The sequence below is a fragment of the Sinocyclocheilus grahami genome, unplaced genomic scaffold (genome assembly GCF_001515645.1).
Source record: "Sinocyclocheilus grahami isolate Dianchi unplaced genomic scaffold, SAMN03320097.WGS_v1.1 scaffold747.1, whole genome shotgun sequence".
In the NCBI taxonomy this organism is placed as follows: Eukaryota; Metazoa; Chordata; class Actinopteri; order Cypriniformes; family Cyprinidae; genus Sinocyclocheilus; species Sinocyclocheilus grahami.
Genome location: NW_015505926.1, coordinates 1,262,788 through 1,286,041, shown reverse-complemented (window position 1 = coordinate 1,286,041; position 23,254 = coordinate 1,262,788). Strand labels below are relative to the sequence as shown.

General features: G+C 40.3%; 1 protein-coding gene across 1 annotated transcript in view; it reads right to left on the bottom strand.

The window, feature by feature from the left end:
• LOC107560941 (filamin-A-like) overlaps positions 1-23,254 on the bottom strand; it is a 35,200-nt gene that overhangs the window by 10,521 nt on the left and 1,425 nt on the right. The window contains 29 exon segments of the mRNA XM_016245248.1: positions 332-418; positions 1,827-2,074; positions 2,684-2,707; positions 3,739-3,928; positions 4,022-4,178; positions 4,612-4,735; positions 4,818-4,969; positions 5,247-5,423; positions 5,540-5,702; positions 5,792-5,965; positions 6,047-6,558; positions 6,560-6,851; positions 7,064-7,181; positions 7,334-7,503; positions 7,646-7,736; positions 7,812-7,972; positions 8,074-8,197; positions 8,284-8,427; positions 8,504-8,617; positions 8,747-8,943; positions 9,038-9,174; positions 9,268-9,394; positions 9,507-9,644; positions 10,957-11,157; positions 11,375-11,537; positions 11,686-11,882; positions 12,016-12,163; positions 12,753-12,850; positions 13,229-13,480. Coding sequence (XP_016100734.1) covers positions 332-418; positions 1,827-2,074; positions 2,684-2,707; positions 3,739-3,928; positions 4,022-4,178; positions 4,612-4,735; positions 4,818-4,969; positions 5,247-5,423; positions 5,540-5,702; positions 5,792-5,965; positions 6,047-6,558; positions 6,560-6,851; positions 7,064-7,181; positions 7,334-7,503; positions 7,646-7,736; positions 7,812-7,972; positions 8,074-8,197; positions 8,284-8,427; positions 8,504-8,617; positions 8,747-8,943; positions 9,038-9,174; positions 9,268-9,394; positions 9,507-9,644; positions 10,957-11,157; positions 11,375-11,537; positions 11,686-11,882; positions 12,016-12,163; positions 12,753-12,850; positions 13,229-13,480 — 4,880 coding nt within the window.

Sequence of the window (23,254 nt, the reverse complement as noted above, 5' to 3'; positions counted from 1 at the left end):
CAAGAACAACAACAACAACATCTAAATGCCCACACAAGAGACAATGAAAGTGTCAAACACACAGCTTAAGCTCGGCAACAACCAGCCATTTTGTTCAAATGTGTGATTCCCCACATTTAGTGTTTTCCAAAATGGCTGTCATTCTGATTCAATGAAAATGTATTTAAGAGTCCACAAAGCAGAATCATTGGAAATTAGGTGAAATAAACCCTAAACCTGGAGGAAGAGAAAAACAGGAGGGTGAAAAGGGGAAGGACGTAGGACTGATTTGGGACTCATCAGTAGCAGAGCAGGACATGGAGACGGGGAGGAAAGAGGGGTGTGTCAGTACCCATGGCTGGCCCATGTTGGGCGCGTAGGCGTACTGCAGGTTCTGGGTCTGCTGCATTAGTTGGTCAGGAGAGTCACCTTCCAAAGCCTGAGACAGGGCAACAGAATCAAAGATGAAATCCCTTTAATAACAACCACCTCCGGTTCAAAGCTGTTCAACCAGAAGCCACTTTAAGAGATCTAGATTCTTGCCAAACAACAGTTCATCCTGAAATTCAAATGCTGTCAATTTTGACCCTTACGTTTTTCTAAAACCAGTTTTTGTGTGAGGAATTGGCTAAAATGTCACTAAATGATATTTGCCTCAGCACAGTGGTTCAACAGTAAACTTAACAGGAATTGCATTTTAGAAAAAAAGAAAAAAAAATTGATTCTATAAACACACACAAAATGAACTTGTCCAGTATGCTTCAGTTCTCACAGAAGAAATGCAGAAAAATGGCTGAGAGTCCTGAAAATTTAAGAGTGCGAGTTTGGTTACACAATACAGTCATCACTCCAGTAAGGACTCAAATACAACAATGTGGCCTTCCTCTGAGACCAAAATCACCATCATTAACAGAGCCTAGAGTTTTCAATCCATGAGCAAACTCAGGCCAGACATTCAGGTTATTCTGACTTACTGTATGCTGTATCTTTCCTATGATCAGACTTACGGTTTTCCTTAAATCAACGATAAATTAAAAACAAAACAAAAAAACTCAAATCCCATAGATCTACACTGATGAAATGTTCAAATGAGCCAAGACTCTTCAAACACCAACTGTCAAAAATTCAAATTTAAACATTCAAACTTTAATTACTTAATTACTTTTAGAGATACTTTAAATTTATGCTAAAACATGGAAGTATTAATACATGCCAGCAACATGCTCAAATTTGCTATGAACATGTCGCATAAAATTAAAAACATTTTGAAGTTAAGGCTTGAAAAGGCCTTGTCCTAAAAGTTTTTTAAACTTCTCAATCTATTTTAAAGAAACATACAGATACAGTATCTTAAACTTATAGAAATCAAATAAATTTTCTTTCAATTTAATATATTATGTCTTCCCATTTAATTTATCACTCCCAGTTTCTGTGAACAAAATTTGAAAACAAGCAGTGCTGTCATAATTACAGCAGAAATACAAGAGAAAATATCTTTGCCAATACTGAGGGGCTTTGAATATTTTGGTTGTTGGACAATGAGGGGCCTGAGTCAACCGCTACCCTAGAGGAAAGAAAGTAATTCGGTTTTGGAACACCGCGAGGATGACAATGTTCATTTTTGGGTGAACTAATCCCTTAAATTGCATGTTGATGCTAACACAACAGTGTAACTGCAAGAATAAGCTACGAATTTATTCACATTGGAATGGTGGTTTTGCACTAAAGGTTCACAGTGTACATTTAACACTATCCTGCTGGAAAGATTTTCCTGTGAGAGTTCAACATTTGAAATGAATAAACAGCGCTCCATATGAACACAAAGGATCTGTATGGCATATATGTACCGTGACTTGGAAGGGGCTGTTGGGGATGTGTTCTCCGCCGAAGCGCACACAGATGACATATTTGCCAGGCTGGGGTGCTGTGTAGAAGATGTCAAATGTTCCATCCTCATTTTCAACTACGTCCACATCCACCTCGCCTCCATCCGGAGTGCACACCGTGCACGTCACCTTGCCCTTCCCAGCTGCCTTTGCATCCACAGTGATGACCGTCTGCTCTCCGATCTGAATAGTTGGACCAACTCCAGCACCTACAGAATGCAGAGAAAGGTTTAGTAACGGGTATCATGCAGACAGATGTCTTGTTATTAGATAGTTTAGTACCCATCCCTCCATAGTTACATTCCACCATGCACTAATGCAAAATGTCTGGAGCATCAAGGCAACAGCTTTAGAGATTTGGGATCCATCATTTAAAGAGATCTACTCCGTCTATACAGGTTAAGATTTAATGCAAAATGTAATACTCCTCTGTGACTTTAAAATTATAGATCCACTATCCTTTTTGTCTGTTACCTCGATTTCCAGAGCTGTCGATTTAATGATGCGACCACTAATACAAAAGAAAAATACGCAAGCTGAGGAAAACAATATCAGTACACGTACATTCCACCATACTGGCATATTAAAGACCTGGTAAGTTAGTCATTAGTCACCTGCAATCATCAACTACTTTGAGATGTTGTTGTACTTGGAGTCATTTTGAAATGGCGGGAAATGCAAGGTAATCTACATATGGACTACGTCTTAGCTATAGTAGTGGATAGGATGGCAAATTATGAGGCCGTTGGTATTGGACACCGTGCAATTCTGCATGCAGTACCAAATGACAAGACTAGAGCATTATTCAAAGCGCTTACCCAAACCGTGACCTCCGATTGAGACTGAGAGACCGTGAAGCAGAGCGAGAAAAAGTGAAAAAGTAACAATCAGGGCAAAATACAACAATGTGTGCAAAAGATAAAACAGAAGTGAGGAATGAAGTGATGGGAATGTGAGCAGCGCTGCACAACAGGTGGTGTGTTTCTGGGTGGGGGATGAAGATGGGAGCAGTACACAGAACAAACTTTACGCAAAAGGATCAAAATCTGTTCCCTTGTAACAACCAGCCTGAACATTGAGGTTTAGATTAGATAGAAAAATGGTGGACATCTTAAGACACCAGAAATGGGTAAATAAAGAGGTACATTTACCCTCTCCTTTCTGTAATATGGACATCAAGCAGTTTGGCTCATTTTTCAGAAAAAAAGTATTTTGAAAAACTGACACTGCAATTTCATATTTTGTGATATGAAAACAATACAGGAATTTTCACCAGATGATTTGAATAGTTACAATTTTTAAATCTGAAACTTTTTTTTGAAGTGCGAACCATACTTTTGTATAAAAGTGTTGAACAATTCATAAAACTTGAAAAATTGTTGTTTTCATAACCAAATTCTCATTAAATTGACATTTAATGATGTAACTGCAAAATAAGTACAAATTAAAATTGCAATAATACTACACAATTTTTTTTGACCATTTAGGAAAAATAAAAAAGTATAACAGTAAAATCACAACACTAATATTTACATTCTAATTTTAAATTTTCAAGTGTTAAACTGTCGGCAAATTACACTGCTGGTTTCAGAGTGACACATGGCACTGTATGCAGCTCAGGACAGTGTTTCAGCTATATTTCGTATTACATTTTTAATCTATATTGTGTAATTTGATTATCACATTAAGCAATACCGATTACATTGATTTTATTTCAACATCACGCTGCCCTACCAAATTATTATATTGCTTTTTATGTTTAGAGCTCAATAGATTAGTTTAAAATGAATGGAAAGGGGCCTGCAAAGTGTAGCAATCAGTAATGAATGGAATGGTAATTTATTTCAACTGATCCAACCTGAGCATTACATACCTGTGACTGTGCATTTGCTGGCATCTCCCATTGGCAGGGCTCTGATACGATATGGAGAGTATGGGATCTCATCACCACCGTATTTGATGAGAATAGTGTAGCGGCCAGTCATGTCAGGCACATAGGACACAAGATACGTCCCATCCTGATTATCACGAATGTTAGCCTTCTTTGGCTTCCCGTCAGGGTCCTAAAACAAGCATTAAGAACCAAACAGTGCAAAAAACGTTGAAAGAGACCATGGCAACTTTATGGCTGTAAAGAGTAAAACGCATCAACTCACAGTGATCTGGACCGCCAAGAGTCCCTCTCCTGCATCTTTGGCATCAATAGTGAACTCCACAGGCAGACTGGCAGGCACACCGGTGGTATTCAGACCAGGGCCACTGGCACGGACTTTACTAGCATCATGAGTGGGCAGAACCTTCACCTTATAAGGACTGAATAAAGAGACCAAGATGAGCGTGTGAGAGGGGAAATAAACAGCAGGGAAGGACAGGGACCAAGGGAGTTTAAAAATGCAACAGGCCTGCTATAATATCAACTCCAGTAGTCGATGCCAACACCACTGAAACTTCACAATACTTTAATGCCAACTGAAGACCACAGCAAAAACTGATTACACATCATGCTGTTAAATATTAAAGGATAAAATGCATCAAATATTTCTTAATTGAAAGTACTCCATATCAACAATGCAGAAGGTACACTTAGTACACTTTGTTAAGCGATGACAGTTTCTATGTATATATTCTTAATGCAAATTCCAGGTAAAAAGAGAACCAGAAACAAAACTTGCATGTTTACAATCCATTTTCAAAACTCATTTTGATTTACAGGGTGGTAAGTCATTGATCTGAGCCTGGAGTTTACCTGTGTGGGATCTCTTCATCAGCATACAGGACATTAATAGAATACGGCCCCTCTCTGGTGGGTACATAGCTGACAGTGTGAGTCTGGTCACCATTATCCACCACCTCAACAGGCTCCACGACACCTACACAACAAACAGTCCTCTTAAATCAATGGAGGGGGGAAAAAGCCAAATAAACAAGATGATTATTGAATCACGGTCTCACCTTTGGGTCCCTGCACTCTGACCTGCAAGGGAGCCACTCCAGCCTTGCTTGTATCCACAGAAAAGACCTGTGGGATATTGGCACGCACATTGTTCCCAAGCCCCTGACCCTGGCATTTCACTTTAGTTGCATCAACAGTATCGTGGACATCACTTTTTACATTTGATTTATTTAGAAGCTTTAAAATAAATGATTTCAAAACATATGATAAATGATTTCACAAATTAATGACTTTAAGGATTAAAATGACTTCAGGAAGGAGCATATGCCAAAACAAAATAACAACCTCTAACTTCCTGCCTACTCTATCCCCATATTCTAATACTACTACATTATAAAAAAAGAAAATACAAAAATAAACAAATAAATTACAATAAAAACAAATTTAAAAAAAAAAAAAAGAGAGAGACAGAAAGAAAATACTAGCACATGTAAAAATGCTGACCAGTGATTGGTTGGCCTCCATAGGTAACATTGAGGTTGTATGTGCCTGGCTCATATGGGATGTATTCAACACAACAGCTGCCATCTTTGTTATCAGTGCAGGACATTTTGGCCTCAGAGGGTCCCTCCATAGCCAGCCCCAGGCCACCTGTACCGGCCCCACTGCATCAAAACACAAACATGAAGTGAGGCAGAGAACCTTAAAACCAGACCTATTGACACAGCAACTGATTTTAGCTCAAGATTAAAACAAATAGCAGAGTGTTGAATCTACCCACCGGGTCTCCACTGTAAACTTGTTGGGTTTGTTAGTGATGCCAGACTGAAGTCCTGGACCATGTACACGCACACGTGCTGGGTCACAACCCTCGGTCACTGGCACACGGAACGGGCTCTTGGGAACTGGGGCATTATCGTATGTAACCTCAACACTGTGTGTGCCTATTAACATACAATATAGAAGACTGGTGTAAAAGCAACCCATAATAAACCAAATTTTTACAATTTTTAAAAGTTGTGCTGAAACTCACCCTCCTCATAGGGCGTGTACTCCACTTGGTAGGTGCCATCTCCCAGGTCTCTAATCAGAGCTTCTGTGCGGTTGCCTGATGGGTTATTGATACAAGTCTTGATATGATTGCCACCCGTTTTGGTGAGAGGACGAGCATCCACAGTGAAATCAGTAGTGGCCTCCCGGAAAACACCTACAGACAATCATTCAAAGTGGCTAAATAAGCCAAGACAAGAGGAACTCCTGCTTGATAAACCTGAGAACACCACACTACCTTTGCCTTCCACTCCAGGTCCGAACACTTTCACTCCACCGGTTTCCACAGCAGGCTCCACGTTGAGTCTGGCTGGGAAGTTTGGCACATCCTGATCACCATAGCGGATGGTGAGAGTATAAGCTCCAGGGTACAGAGGGATGTAAGTGATGGTGTAGGTTCCATCCCCATTGTCCTGAATATGGACTTCAGCCTCGGTGCCATTGTCTGAGATGATCTCAATAGTCAGCTCAGCAGGACCAGCATTAGTGCAATCGACCACAAACTGTCCTGGCTCGCCAACCTTAGCTCGCTCCAGACCTGGCCCAGAACATCGCACCTATACATGAGAAGAGGGGATATGAATGAAAGGGTATATTTGTTCCACTGCTAAAGCAAATATGGGACTTCGACGCCAAAACCACTCACTGAGAAGTCGTGCAACATTAAGCAAATTACAGTTTATAGAATAAACACCCCACAAAGAGCTTTTCCTGACGCCTTGTTGTCGCCTTGTTAAACTGCCAATAATATTTAATTCCTAGGTTTCTAAACTGCCTTACCTTAGATGGGTCAGTAGGTGCAATGGCTTCCACGGGAAACGGACTGCCGGGGATGGGGGCGCCATCAAATGTCAGTTCAACCTCATAGGGTCCCTTATCTCTGGGGATAAAACGGACGTGACTGGTTTCTGGGCTCAGGCCTGGTTCAACTTTACAAGGCACCGATTTGCCAGATGGACCTGTGACCTTGGCGCCAACCTTGCCCTGGCCACCTGCTCCTTTGGACTTGACTGTGATCTCCTGATCCTTGCCGACGGTCATTGCTAAAAAAAATAAAGAGCAGATAATTTTGACTTGTAAAAGGTTAAAGGTGATTCAATCCAATCAAAGGTTATTTGTATAGCACTTTTCACAACACATTTCAAAGCAGCCTCACAGACGTTTCAATGTTACATTTAGTCAAAGATGTCAAAGCAACTCTCATTCGTGACTTTCAGGTTAACTGGCAAGCTAGACAAGTAAAGTGATAACTTACTATCTCCAATACCAGCCACTTTAACTTTATTGAGATCCAGGGATGGGGCGACTGCTACAGCAAACGGGCTCTTGGGAATGGGATCACCACCATATGTGACATTCAAACCCATATTGCCCTACAGAAGAAAATGAGCACTTAGATTGCAGCAGTACTCATTTGCTAAATAACATTTAGAAAACCATAGTTACAATATTCAAACACGGCAATATTCTTTTCAAAACCAAGCATCACCAGTCATGGAGACTTCAAGAGCAAACATTGGCTCACCTGTTGAACAGGGGTGTATTTAACAGTGTGGGTGCCGTCATGATTGTTGATGATTTCAAAGTCACGGAACGCCTCTCCCTTGGTGGGTCCAGTAAACTGAGCGTCAAGCCTAGCTTTGCCTGCGGCCTTGGTGTTCACAGTGAAGTGAGTGGGTTTGTTCAGCTCCACACCTTGAAAAGAAATAACAGCATTGGAGATTCCCCTTTAAACTAAAAAACAAAACTGAAAACTTTTTAACTGAATGTGTTGGTCATACTAAATAATTGTCTACTTATTTTTTTCCCCCCATTTTATTAAATACGTTTTCCTCACCAGTACGGTTGAGTCCAGGGCCTTCTGCTTTAACCTTGCTGGCATCATGAGAGGGATCAACCTTGATTCTGATGGGCGTCAGGGGAATGGCCTAGAAAATGAAACTAGTTTGAATAAAAGAAACCTCACTAGACCATTCACCACATACACTTGTGCTTCCTCTTACCTGCTCAGCAAACAGCACCATGATTGTGTAGCTGCCTGCTCCAGGGGGGGTGTATTTGACGGTGAATGTGTCATTGTCATTTCTAATGATGTCGAAATCGATGTCAGCCTCAGCAGGTCCCACAACACCTGGAGCGCATTTTATGCCTATGCTGATGTCACCTAGAAAAACAGGAGGACAAAAACAACACTAAGCTTATTTGCCCCAAAAAGACATGAAAATATTAGTTTACATCTAGTTCTTTTAGAGTTAAATTTCTTACCCTGTCCCGCCTCGGCACAATCCACAGTGAAGTATGTTGGTTCAAATGCCTTCAGGCCAGTCTTGGCCACTCCAGGTCCTGATACTTTCACCTTATTGGGATGGCACCCTGCCCCAATGTTCATCTACACGACAAATGCAGTGAGAACACATTAAAACACTTTTCATTACTGATTCCAAGGACGTTAACCATATCTGAATGACTACCCACCCTGAATGGGCTCTCTGGGATGTTGACTCCACCCCAGGACACCATCATAGTGTGTTTGAGTGGTTTGCGAGGGGTGTAGCTGCAGCTGTATGTTCTGTTACCGTTGTCCTTCACCTGCACATCCACTGGGTTTCCATCACGGTCCTGAGAGGGAAAGAGCTTGTTAGTGCTTTGATTTTTAGTGAAGAGTCAGTCATGAGCCATAAAGCAGAATCCACACCTGAGCTAGAATCTTTATAGGAGCTTTGCCACCTAGTTTGGCATCCACAGTGAACTCTGCTGGTTTGCCGACTGAAAGGCCAGCGCTCTCCAGACCTGGACCATAAGCCTTCACCTGAATTACAAAATGAGACGCATCATAAGAATTACCAACAACAGACTCATTTAGAGTATGGACTATCAGCTGCTCATGTTAGGAATAATTTCACATCAAATATTTCTAGAAAGGCGGCAGATTAATTACCTTGTCAGGGTAGAAGTCTTTTCCTGGAGCAGGTACGACTTCAGCCATGAAAGGGCTGAGCTGGATGTCCTCATTCTTACAGAGCACATGAACTGCATACTCACCCGGTTCTGTGGGCCAGTACCTCACATCACAGGAGCCATCTCCCTTATCGTCACATTCGATCTTAGCCGGGGATGGGCCCTCCACTGAGAACCCTGAATGGAGAGTTCCCAAGTTCATATTGGATTTAAGAAATACAATTGTATGCTGTTCAAACAGGCGGATGAAAGAAAAGCTAATGGAACATACCCAAAGTACCCCCGTCACCCCCGACAGCTTCCACCACAAAGTCAGCTGACTTGCCTACCACACCACTCTCCAGTCCTGGACCCCATGCCCTGACCTGCTGCGGTCCTGCTTCAGATCCAATCTTTAACTCAAACGGACTGAAAACAAGAAAAAGGAATTGACATTTATCAAGTCCAATCACTACTCTCTTATTGGGAATAGAAACCCACTGCATGAGATTAATTATTTACCTGCGTGGGATGTGTTGTCCACCCCATGTGATCGTGATGATGTAATTCCCAGCTGTGGTAGGGTAATACTCAAAGCTGTACACCCCATCTCCCAGTTCCTTCTTCTTACAGGGCTCCTCAAGACCCTCTGCGTAAAACATTTAGTTGTTGGGTAACTAGCTCTTAAAACATCTGTACTGTAGCTTAAGTTAATACTGAGGGCACCGTGAACATTGTGAATGAGTATGACATCCACTCACTGGGCCCTTTGATGGTGACTTTGAGGTCTCCAGTGCCAGCTCCTTTGGTGTAAACCTTGAACTCTGCAGTCTCCTTGATTCTCAAGCCTTTAGGCTGCAGACCACGGCCCTTGGCTCTACACAGGCTTGGATTACAGGCTGGTGAGAACATAACCAAGTTAGTACAAATTTGTAGTTAACGGTGTACCCTTCTATTTACAAAAACAAAGGATTCAACGGAAAAAGCAACATCCCTATTAGTAAATAAAAAATAAGATATAAAAGATACACTGTGAGATAGAGAGTCACAACTGTGAAATTTAAAGTCACAATTGAGAAATAGTGTCATTATGTATAATGTATGATATCCTTGCATAAGTTAACAGCCTTTTTGTGGTCATGACAGGATTGAAATATGCTAACTGTGTGAAGAGCGGTGTAGGTTCCAGTTAACAAAATATTCTCATGTTAACATGTATAATGTCGGGAGCATACTTTCGAAACCGTATGTTCAACATTTCAATGTAATGCCTTGCAACACCGACTTTGATTGTACATTGCATTACTGTAAATGTGTCTGGTATTTACAAACGGAGGAACAAGTTGAAATTTATGATTTCTATTTTAAAAATAAAAAGAAACTTGTACTACATATCTGTTCTTCAAAAAAAGCAGGCAGAAAAACATGGAGCATACGGGGGGGGGGGGGGCCTAGTAACACTAGGCTCTGCTCGTGGTGTAAATTCTTATCTTTCTTTGTCTTGATCCAAACAGCCTTACAAGAGGAAGTGGTAAGAATGACTTTACAGTGCTGAATAATACTGGTGGAAAAACTGTCTGATAATAAAACGCTATTTTTAATGTTCCATTTGACTACTGCTCCACACATTACTGAGTCACAGGAATTTTGCTTGGCTTACAACGCCATGGATAACATTGTCTACACACGTCTCCAGAGAAGCGAACATCTATTAGCACTTATATGGGCAGTTAAACACTTTCTGGTCAGTAGAACCAGCGGTCCAAAATGATGTCATGTAATTTCACTGGCACTGTAAAGTGTTTGCAGCCTAAAGTGAGGGGCAACTGAAAACAACAGGACATTGACAGAAAAGCAGCATGTCAAGTACCCAAGACATATCCAAGGAAAAGACATCAAAAGCCAAAGGGAGGCCGATCCAAAGAGAAAAGGAGAGATACCAGTGGATGTAGACGAAACCCGTCCTTCAAAAGGAGAGACACAATTGCCAGTGAAGAAAAACAGAGGAAAAAGACAGCAAGAAAAAGCAATGCAGACAAGGACAGATAACAGAAACCTAAACTTTTAAATGAAGTTTTGTACATGCCATTTAGTGATAATGGCCTTTCCATGCCTCATTAAAATGAATCCTGTGTGTATATCCCTTCCACCTACTTCCCTTTCCTGTCTTACACACAATATATTCATGCTTAGCCCTTCTCTGGATCTTACCCTCTCCCACATGGACAGTGTAAGGGCTTTTGGAGATCTGCCCCCCAGCAAAGGTGATATAGATGATGTGCTGGCCCTCCTGAGTGGGCTTGTAAGTGCATCGGTAGCTGCTGTTGCCCTTATCCTCAACACTGCATTCAACAGTGCCCTTCTTTCCACTGGGGTCCATAACGACCACTTCGACCTCTCCTACTCCAGCACCTGAGAAACAACATCTTATTTTTAAAAATGTTTATTTTGGTTGGTTTAGTTTAAATTATGTTACTTCTTTAGATAAACGAATAATATGATGTTTATTTTGTCTACTCCTATCTTTATTTAGCTAAAAAAAATAAACAGCTTATTTTATATACTTTATTTTTAAAGCATCATCTACAACCAAAATAAGCATAACGTATGATACATCAAGGACCAGTACCAGCTGTGTAGACATCAAAGTATGTGGTCTTGTTGGCAATGTTGCCAGCAGGCTCAAGTCCTGGGCCCTGGGCAGTGACCTTGCTGGAGTCTCCCTGAGCCATTCCCACATCCACCTCAAATGGGCTCTTGGAGATGTGTTGCCCTGCAAACAGCACCGTCACCTAGGAGAACAGACATAGGTCTATTAAAAACCAGGCAAGAATGTTTGCTTCCACATGGTGATGCACTGCCCCTATTTTAAAATATCAGTATAATTTTTTTTTTGTTGAGACATTGTTTCATCTTTTTCATGTAAACACTTCTGGGTACCTTGTGTTGTCCAGTGACTTTTGGTACATAGAATACAGAGTAGGTGCGGTTCTTGTCATTGTTGGCTGTAACTTTGGCCTCCTCACGGTGGCCAGCTGGATCCTCCACGTAAACCAGAACCTCGCCCTGACCAGCACTGATGGTCTCAACAGTGAACACTGCCTTCTTCATCACAACATTACCTGTGGGCTCAATACCTGCATGGCACAGAACAATACCCATGATTTTTCACTTTCCAAGAACTGCATCTCAAACACTTATATTAAAACAATCAGTTTCAGACAAAACTAAAATAAAACCATAGCAAATATGCAGCTGGTCACGGTTTACCTGGTCCATAGGCACGGGCCTTTTTGGGGTTGAGTTTGGGCCGCAGGGGGGCACCAGGCTTGAGTTTGGCTTTGGGGAACTGGGACAGGTAAGTCATAACAGAGTGCTCGTCCACATTGGGATCAACGATTTCTTCTGGAGTGATCACCTGGTGAAGAAACGGCATGCAATTTAACCTAAACCAACATTTTGTAAAACAAGGTGTTTTTATCATACCATGCCAACAGGAAGTTTATTAAGATACAAACTGAGAAGTCTGTATCATAGTAACATCAGCCCTAGGGACGGAAACACCTAACCACAAGCATAACTGACGGCACGCAACATGCCAGCCTTGGCACACCATCAGCATGCACCATGACAAAGAAACCTCACTGGGTAGTTTTGATACATCAGTAGAGAGAAAAGTGATTTGACTCAGTTCCCTATTTGTCTAGTCCTTCAAAAAAAAAAAAAAAAAAATTTTTTTTAAGTTAAACCATAAACACTATTGCAATAGGTGAGATTGCATACTGCAACTTTACCGTTATGACCAAGGTGAAAACAGCATATGGCGTGACTGAGCCAAATGCTTTTTCATTTGTTTCCTTTCCAATTCAGGTCATGATGAAACCACAAAAGCCATGGTTGCTGCATTGAATTAGAAACATGCCAGGTGGGGGCTCTAGAACATTCTGTTCTCTGATTATTCAGTAGTTAATGAAAAGGCCAGAGATGACCGATCTAAGATAAAGTACCTGAGGAACACCAAGCCAGTCATCAGCTTGCTGCATGGCCTCCCTGGCATTGTCCACAGGCTTGGTCTGGTCCCAGGAATCCCAGTCTGGACAAAGACCTGCAAACCAAAAACAAAAATAAATAAACTGTATTTGCTCACGTTTTCTAAGGACTGTGTAAGACTTGCTTTAAAATACTTGCTGGTGTTGCTATCAACAGCACGAAAAAAAAGTTGATTCAATTAATTACTCGTTATTACTACAAATCTAAGCAGGGACCTCTTTAAACATTTATGCATTCAATTTAATAAAAAAAATACTGTATATAAACAATCTGAGCAAATGTATAAATTTAAGTCTATTGATCATGATTCATGTAGACTGAACATGCCTAATAGGAACACCAAATGTAATACTAAATATATTAAATATATTCTCAGACCACTAAACCCCTGAGATCTCTAAATTCCCACAAAAGACCATCCCAGATATTTCACCTGGGGCACAACTGTCCACCAAAGCGCCAAGGGCTTTCCCTGACTGCCAGTCCCGGCTGAAGTTGGTGATGGGCAGCTCGGGCAGCTTGTTCTGGATCCATCCGAGCAGCCTCTGTTTGGGTGTCTTCTGCTTGCTTTCTTCGGTCTCCTCCTCCTCGTCCCACATGGGCATGGAGATGGAATAATGGAGAATCAGAGTCCATATCAGACCCAGGATCAGCTTCAGGTTCCCATCCACTATGGCCTTACTGTCTGTAACAGAGACAGAGAGAAGGGTTACATAGAGTTTGCCAAAACGCATTGGAGTAAATAAGATTTTTTTTTATCATCTGAGGGCATCTGGATCTATAAAGCTGGAACGAATACTTTTATCATTCAGCACAAAGACGGTGCAATAAGTTGCAGACCATGCCACAAATGGTCACCAAACAATGAAGCGCTTGTATCTGCACTGCACATGTGAAACAATCAGACTTAATGCTGGCAGGACTTCAGATTCAGAGTGCAGATGATAATCAGAGAAGACATTTGTGGATTAAACCATCTAGATGGTTGGCACCATCCCATCTGAGGATTATTTCAGGACAATTTCAATTTGAAATCTAAGAGAGCCGGATGAAGTCTGGTAGCCTTTTATTATTTGCTCTGCCCTTACGGTTCTTAAAAAGGATGGAAATAAATCTAAACCCATCTCCTCCTCTAGTCGCTCCACCCTGTGTCGACTTCAAGATCTGATCATAGTCTGATCTCCACCCTCATACAACACTTTCACACTTCCCTTTCCCCTACCATTTCTCTTTAACAAGAGCATACGCCCATTCAAAATGCGGTTATAGGCTTGCACATGCGTCCCGAGCTACAGAAGAAATGCAAAACAACTTGAATGCACAAACAGAACACTCTTACCACATCCTATGCTGCATTTAGTATGTAAGTGAGGCCTAATCCAAGCTGGGACAGGGAGAGAATCAAGACATATTTGAAGATAACGTGGATAATTGTTCTTTGATAGCGCTCGCATGCCCTGGGGAAGGACTTGGGCAGGGCAGTGTAATGCAGTGCAACTTCCTGTTTTAACTGACACATGCTCCACTGAGGATGCAGTTAACCTTGCAGGGGACAAAGGGAGGGGAGAATATTTCGATATAACCCAGACATACAGAAAAATATTGATTTGGCATTTCATAACCAAAGGTGACACTTTCGATCGAACCATACTGTGAAAGTTAAGTACGCTTCATTTCAGCATTTATTCATGTTAATTTCAAAACTTACTAATACAATAAAGAAAAAAAATCAAAAGTTGTATCTGTTAATATTTAATGGAACTGACGGAGCTAACATGAACTAACAATGAGCAGTTTAATTTATAACCAAACGTCAATGAAGATTCATAAATATGGTAAAAAAATGTAACGCTCTTTGTTAGGTTAATGTTAACGCATTGTTTATTATTATTTATTTAATATAATTTAATGAAAAATTAGATTTCTTTGACAACTTTGAAGCTTCTAATGGTTCATAAAAATGTTGTAAACAATTCATATCTAATCCATATGAATCAAGCATTTTATTCCAGTTTAGGCTTTCACTCATCAGTAATGATCAACGCACATACATAGAGCTCATCCAACACTTGGAATAAACTAATTCATAAGGATTTTTACAGTTAACTTTTTGAATCATCCAACGTTTTGAGAAATCAGACTTTCAGTAGAGGTATGACGTGAGAAATGACCGTTTTGATTTTTTGGTAAACTTTCCCTTTAAAACATAGCAAAACTCAATCTATAAGCAAATCATTGTCTCAAGGAGGAAAGTAAGCATTTCATCGGTTCAGAAATACTCAATGAATGTGCTGTATATTGTGAGATCTCACATAACATTTTATCCCCCTCCTGACCCGTTCCAGTTATCCAGCAGCGCTTGTTTGGCCATGTAAAATAATACATTCACATTTTTCTCTAGTTCTGGTCTCCCGGTGCGGTTTACAAACCATGAGCCCCCAGAGCCTGCTGGAATTCATCTTGGGTTCTGGTGAAGGTGCTATTGAACCCTCTCTGATCCCTTTATTCACAGACCAAACACACTGGGCATGTGCTTCAGAATCGGAGCAATAATATGGAAATTTATGGACCCATAAAGAAGCGCCATTATGGTTAATGCTGGAAGGGGAAGTTTAAGTATCACCAAATTCTTCCAGAGTCAGCTCTAGTGGAACGTCCTGTAGATCGTGCTGCCTTGGACTATGATTAATCTTATTCCTACAAGGGTACTAACGGGAAAAAAATATGAGTGAAATATTATAAACAAACCCAAATCAGCATAATACAAGTGTGCAGACTGTGATGAGTGACTATTACAGTATGATTCACTGTTATGGCAGTGAAGAGAAGACAGAGAAATAACAAAAAGAGTGTTATTACATGGGAACTTGTTGGCGCTTGTTTAAGGTATTAGAGGCGGACCTTACCATCAACTTAAAAGCAGGGCTTACACAGACATCCTGAGGGCTGTACAAATAAAATGATCCCCAGTTATTTTTCGTCATGCAGCATTTTTTGGCCTCTAGAGCCTTGGGTATTGATCTGCTTTTGACATCTCAAAATCCTTTGCCAGTTCGTTTCAAATGGTTAAATTCACAGGAAAGACCTTGATGCTCAATGGAACTGGGATTGAGTGGTTATGCATTTAAAACTGATGCTTATTTATCACCCCCCAGCAGCCCACCCTCACAGACAGAAAAGCATGCTGTGGTTTACGGTTCCCAAAAATCTAATAAATGAGTAAAAATGTAAAGTGAGCTAATGTTTCAGGACAATTTTTGGGGTGCATTTGGGATTGGGGTTTAGGATGTTTTAACGACGAGTCTACTAGTCAGCATGAGCCCCATGTAATTAGGCTGATTTAGAGTCTTGTTCCACATTGATCAAAAGAATTTCTTAGGAGGCGTTCACAGACTGTTCTGGATTTTATAAACAGTTGAATGTAGAGTATAAGAACAACAAAAACAAAAGCAACATTTTGCACACGGGATGCGCATAAGCGCTTTGTGCCACTCTGAATTGGAGCCATATTAGAGTCTTGTTCCACATTGATCAAAAGAATTTCTTAGGAGGCGTTCAGACTGTTCTGGATTTTATAAACAGTTGAATGTAGAGTATAAGAACAACAAAAACAAAAGCAACATTTTGCACACGGGATGCGCATAAGCGCTTTGTGCCACTCTGAATTGGAGCCATACCCTTTCACACACACATATACACATATATATATACATATATATATATATATACATATATATATATATACACATATATATATATATATGCGCAGATGGACATGCTGACCTCACTAATCAACTTCCTCAACCATCCTCAACCATTTCTAAATGTGGTGGGTGGGGGTCGGAGGGGGACACAGGCACGGAAACGCACTGCACACAATGGCAAACATATGAAACATGACAGGAATCTGTGTTGCTGCAGCATTCCCACCACACACTGCAGGAAACACGCAGCACACTCATTCCTTTTAAGGACATTTGTGCTCACATCTCTCCATCAAATTCCAAAAACATGAATTTCACGTCCGAGAGAGAAAGCTGGCAGTGAGTAAGAGAAGATAAATGAAAGAGGCTGAGAAAGAGATCGATGACGGAAAGACAGGGAGAGAACCACAAAAAAAAGATGGTGACTAAAACGGTCAAAGACAAAATATACAAAAGGACAGAGATGGCTTGTGTTCAAAACCCAAGGAAGCGGCATTCCTGCCCAGTCACTCGATGACTAAACTTGATGTTTTCTGCATGAAGGCATCATGACATCATGTCTGATGATCCAAAACAAATCTAGAGATTTCAAGATAACCAAAGCAAATATTTAGTGACCATAATGCTTATTTCTCAGGAGACATGAGGAGTCATATATTCTTAGATAAATTTACACAGCTCCATCACATGCTGTTATTTTCTACCAACCATCGACCACACACAAACCATTGTGGCTTAAAGGCAAAAATATGCTGCCAATCAAATGAAGGCATCTTGGTAGACAATATTATGCAAACATTTGATTCGCATGTGCTTCGTTACCTTCCTACCACACCATATTCTGCTTGCCAAGCTTTCAGACACAACCAAGGACTTGAACAAGGAGGGACAGAGAGACGGGGTTGGTGAGTTGTGGCCTTCCTGTTCGAGCCATGTGGGAGTGCCGAGTCATCAGTAGTGGATCAGAGCACAGATTCATTCCCATGACTCACCCCCTGTCTGGACCTGCCAAATCACCTCAGCCACTCTGACGTCAACCCTCAACCTTGACCCCACACTGCCAGACAACATAACACACTGCAGATGTCTGAAGACACGCCGAGGATGAGGAGGAGTGTTCGTCCCGAGATGCATTTCATACATTTCTGTAAGATAATTAGCCAAATAACTTTTCATTCACAAAGTTGAGGTCCTTTTCCAGCAGTGGGGGTTTCATGTTTGCGCACGGCCGTAGAGGAGGGTTGAGGAAATTGCACGCATTCCAAAAAGGTCTTATCATTAGGACGTCTATACACAAATGCAATCAGAGTCATGGAAAACGCCAAAGGACTGCCCCCCCCCCCCCCTAGTCTACAAAGACATTTCTTTCCTCTGTGGAACATAAAAAATGATATTTAAAAATAAAATAAAGTTTTGTTTTGTCCAAACACTGGAAGAGAAAGCTGTTTGGACCACAAATGTTCTTTCAAATGTTTTTGTTCCGCAGAAGGAAAAAAAAAAAGTCTACAAGTTTGGAATGTTAATTCATCTAAAAATGACAAATAGATTTTTGGTTGAACTATCACTTTAACGGAAGTTACATTTGAGACGTAATGGAAGACAACTGAATAAAACATTATCAGGAATTATACAGCAACAATATATAGGAACAATTTTTTTTTTTAGGGTGGGATTTAGTCCTGGCCATCAGTTGATGATTGGATGGAGGCAGATCTGAATGAGAGCTTGCAGCTATGTCGCCCCCCCCCCCCCCCTCTAGTCTACAAAGACATTTCTTTCCTCTGTGGAACATAAAAAATTATATTTAAAAATAAAATAAAGTTTTGTTTTGTCCAAACACTGGAAGAGAAAGCTGTTTGGACCACAAATGTTCTTTCAAATGTTTTTGTTCCGCAGAAGGAAAAAAAAAAGTCTACAAGTTTGGAATGTTAATTCATCTAAAAATGACAAATAGATTTTTGGTTGAACTATCACTTTAACGGAAGTTACATTTGAGACGTAATGGAAGACAACTGAATAAAACATTATCAGGAATTATACAGCAACAATATATAGGAACAATTTTTTTTTTAGGGTGGGATTTAGTCCTGGCCATCAGTTGATGATTGGATGGAGGCAGATCTGAATGAGAGCTTGCAGCTGATTGGAAGAACGGGGCAGGTTTAAGCGGACTACGTGATTGGATAATTCTATTATTTGATTAATAACGAGAAGAAACCCATGCATGGATTAATCGCTTACAACATATAAAATAGACTATAGAAAATAGTAATATTTCCATTTAATGCCAACTTTAAGAGTGTTAACTAGGGGTGCCTGGATTTTATAAGATATAACATTCTGTGTGATTCAATGTTATATTTCAGTTTAACACCATGATAAACTTTCACCACATGGGTCGCACACAATGCCACTAGTGCCGGTCAGCATGTTTCTTTTATCTCAAACATCTGCAGTTTGAAGAACTTAAAAAAAAATTTTTTAAAAAAATTAAAACAACTGTTGTGCCACAGGTCTTAATGAGGACCACGTGGCATAGAAATGTCGAAAATTCTGTGCATCCCGACTTCGGTTTTCAAAACAGAGCACATCCAATTCACTACATTAGGAGCATGAACTCTGCAAGAAAACTTCCTTTTCTTTTACTTTGTATGACTTCCAAATGTCCCTCCCTCCTTTCCTCCCTCTCTCTCTGGAAATGTTCCCCTTGGTTTTTTAGCCTTAAAAGGGCAGAATCAAACTTGATCCTGGCAGGCCACCCATTCCCTTGCACAGGGGTTTCTGATTACAGCTGGGAGAGGGAGGGAACAGGGGGAGGCAGGGAAAGGAAGAGAAGGAGTGAGGGAGGGAAAACTGACTAGAGCAGAAAACTGCTGTGGTAGTGCTTTTGTAAAACCCCATATTGACAGAGCTGGATTGTCATTTGGCTTGGTTCTTTAGTGGCTGGACAAAACCCAGTCCCATCAACTTCACCTCAAAAAAGAGGCCAGGAGAGTATCGGTCCATATTAAACATACGATTTTTATTATGTCAAGCCAATAGAGCGTGTTTAGTGCCACAATCCATACATCACAAAGACATACAAGGCCAGCCTACATTTAAACAAGATCACTAAAGATGTGGCCATGTTCAGCGATATTTCCATTAATCAGTAGTTCTGCCAGTGTGACCGCGAACATAAATCTCTGCTCTTAAATAGGGGTGGAGATAAATGCCTTGGGACAATCAGATAAGTGCCAATTGTGCTGGATTCTTTCCTGAAACCAAGGGTGAATCACCCTACCATCTCCATTAGACAATTCTTGAAAGAAGTCTTACACTAGCATGTAAAAATAAATAAAATTTGGTGATGCATTCTTCTATGGGTTGTCAGATCAAGGAAGTGCCAAAAACTGAATTGCAGCAATCTATGCTCAGCAGAGGAAGAGTTTTTCCCCCTTTCATCGATTGCCTAGCCACATTCTATTTTACTCATCTTAATTCACGGTCTCCACTCCAGGCTGCATCCGTTTATCGGGTCTACCTACCTATTTGTCTGTCTCAGTTTGTAGTCATGAGGCTTTTCGGAGAATACAGAGCGCGTGGCAGATGTCTTCATGTGGTTTCCATGCAGCAGTTTTGTCTAGCAGGGTGACAACAACCTTAAAAAAAACTTTTTCTTTACAGTTCCACAGTAAAGTGGAACTTCAACATCTGAGTCACAAAAGAGACATTCAAGTGCAAAAATCACCTTATTCTTTTGTTTATGCAGAAATTTGGCGGTTCAAGTGTGACCAATTAAAAGAGCACTGGTGAGACTTGCCATAGGGTGCTTTCCAGTGTGGTGAAGGGTGTGAGGATACATAATCACGCACACTTGCACACATGCCACTTATTCGCTGGTGCAAGTAGGCATAAGTACACCGAATGTACTTCAGTTTACGTCAACTTTAGTTTCTCATATTTAAAGCAGCTGCAGTGATGTGAAAGTTCTGTTCAAGAGCACTAGAGTGCAGCAGTTGGGTTCCAGAAGTAAAATCAGTTTTATTTTCTGCCTTTCACAGCAGAGCTCAGAGATTAAAGCAACAATATATGCATCTATAGAGTGAGATTTCAAGTTTGACGTCAAGCATAGAACTACCAATAATCCTGAACAGGATCCACCAAGCTGTCACTATAGCCATAGAAAACCATGCCAAAAAGAGCTCAGCGGCAAACTCCCATTCCCATGAAGCATTGTGCATGACAATTAAGTCAGGCATCCCACTATAAGATACCTTTTTTGCTTTCAAATCAAAATCTAAGGTTCCGTTTTATCTGGTTGGTTTGGTTCATGTCTTAGAACTTTATTCAGCTTTTTTAATCCCCATGGAGAAAACGAATGGGAAAAATTAATTCTGCAACAAAGGCAGCTGGAAAAGTGCCCCACTGCTGAGCTCCATTGTTACAGGACTGTCGCACAAACGAACAGGAAATCCTGGCATTGCCAATAAAGCAGGAACATCAGCAAGCCTACCTCAGCTATTGACCTGTTAAATAACTACATACCTCTCCATTTAGATCTATAAGTCTTTATAAATAAAATGTTTACCTTTTTTAACAAAATTCAGCTTAAAACTTAAATAAAAACACTGAAAAGCTAAGTGCGTGTTATAGTGAGAATTTTTATCAACTAAATGTGATGACCAGGGAAAGACTTAACCCGACAACAACCTCAAGTGGTCAGAACTAGGCCCGTCACGATAACTTTTTGTTGTGCGATATATTGCCCCAGAAATAATTGCGATAAATAATTATCATTTTAAAAGACCTTTTTATGCCACTGAATATATAATCATAATGTAACAGCATAACGCAAGAAGGCCTACACACTTCCAAATGACAAGCTTTTACATTAAGGATATTTAGATCATGGAAATAAATATCAAAATATTAGATACCTTAAACTTGAATAAATAGTAAATAAACATTTTCTAACAAAAAGTGCAAAGTAACAACTAGAAAAAAGAAAAATGCACAAAGCACTTGTATGGAGATTTTTCCATCTACAGATTTTTTCCTGACATTCCTTTCTCTGTAAATGAAGGGTGCACACTATTGCTGAAAAACACAATCACTACTTAGCAGTCAGTCAGATATCCGTATGCACAAAGGCACAGATACCTAAACAAGACCACATCTGCAGATTAAACTTTGTAGAAGCATTTTTTTTATTTGAACTAGCACCTCATGACTAGACCACGTTATGTATGAGAAGCTGCAAAAGACATGGGCACAAGTGGAATGCAAAAAACATGGTGACATAAATTTTTAAGTAAATATAATGGGCAATATATTGCGTCACCAAAAATGATTGAGGTCATGTACATATATTGCAGTAAACCCAAGATTCCTTACCGCATCTCAGAGGCTCTGAACCAATACATAAAGTTTCTCTATTCTGCACCTCTAGGCATACATTACACCTACACAACAGAATCAAGTCTTTACTTGTAACTAATTTTGACAAGCTGAACGAAGACAATTATACTCAAATTCATTGTTCTGACTTATTCAGAATTATTGCATTTAAAAATCACCTCAACTGAGACAAGACATTGAGCAATTTCTTTGTTGAACAGCATCAAATGTTCTTAAGTGTCCTAAATATGGTTAAAAAGGCTATGCTGATCAAGATCGTGTTTTGTTACAGCACATTTAAGTACCAACACGCCAGATGAAGAAACAGATTAGCACGTCTCTAGGCTCCACACTTGAAAGCTCTTGTATGAGCCCCACCCAGATGAAGACCGAGATAGAGCTGTCATGCTCTTCCAGGCTTTGGAAGGCAGCACTATATTCGTAGACAGGTAAAATATGGGGCCTGTCATGACAGGGGTACACACATACCACCTTTATGCTTGCTCAGTAATTCTCTGTACATTCATGTTGCAATGTTCTTATTGCAAAGAAAGAACAGTCAATGATACAAACAGTTCCAGTTACAAAAAAAACTCATAGCAATGACTAGAAAAACACATTCCCCAACTAATAAGTATATTGAATTCCTAAGGATGCAAATAACTCCCATACATGGTGAAAAATGCTTCACTGGCTGTAAGATGCCATCATAAAAAAATTACACCATCACCTGTGGGTGAGCAACTCAGTCCAGCAAAACGGTTTGCTCATATTAACAGTAAGGGATGAAGGGGTTTCGAAGTACAAATATTGTGCAATTGCTGAATAATCCTTGATTGCACCATCTAAGAGGATGTTTATTTATGCCCTCTGGGCGCTGTTGAGAAATGCGCCCATTAAGAGCAAAACCCTACAGCCATTGGGTTGTGGCTCTACTGATGAAAGCATGGGCTTCCGGAAGAGAACAAATTATACTAAAACACTAAGACAGAATGATCTGTCAGGACTGAACATCTTGGAATTAAAAAGCTAGTTTAAACTTGAAAATTATCAAAAACGTTTAGGTTTTTGAAAAACCTAAAATATAGAATTTAAGAAAAATGAAAAACTAAAGATTAGTACTATTTCTAGGACATGAATCAAAGATGCAAACTTGTGACAGATCATGTGACTGTACAGATAGTAGATTTTGCTCCACTGAAGCTCAAGATTCTCTTAAATCAATCTGGAGAACATGAAAACCAAATGTAAACCATGTAAAACGTGATTATGATACTGGAGTGCTGTCATTAAAGCAAAAAGGGGCATTTTCAAATTCATGCCAATTTTACATTACAATAACCCAGCTTCTCTCTTACTAGGCTGAGCAATTTGTT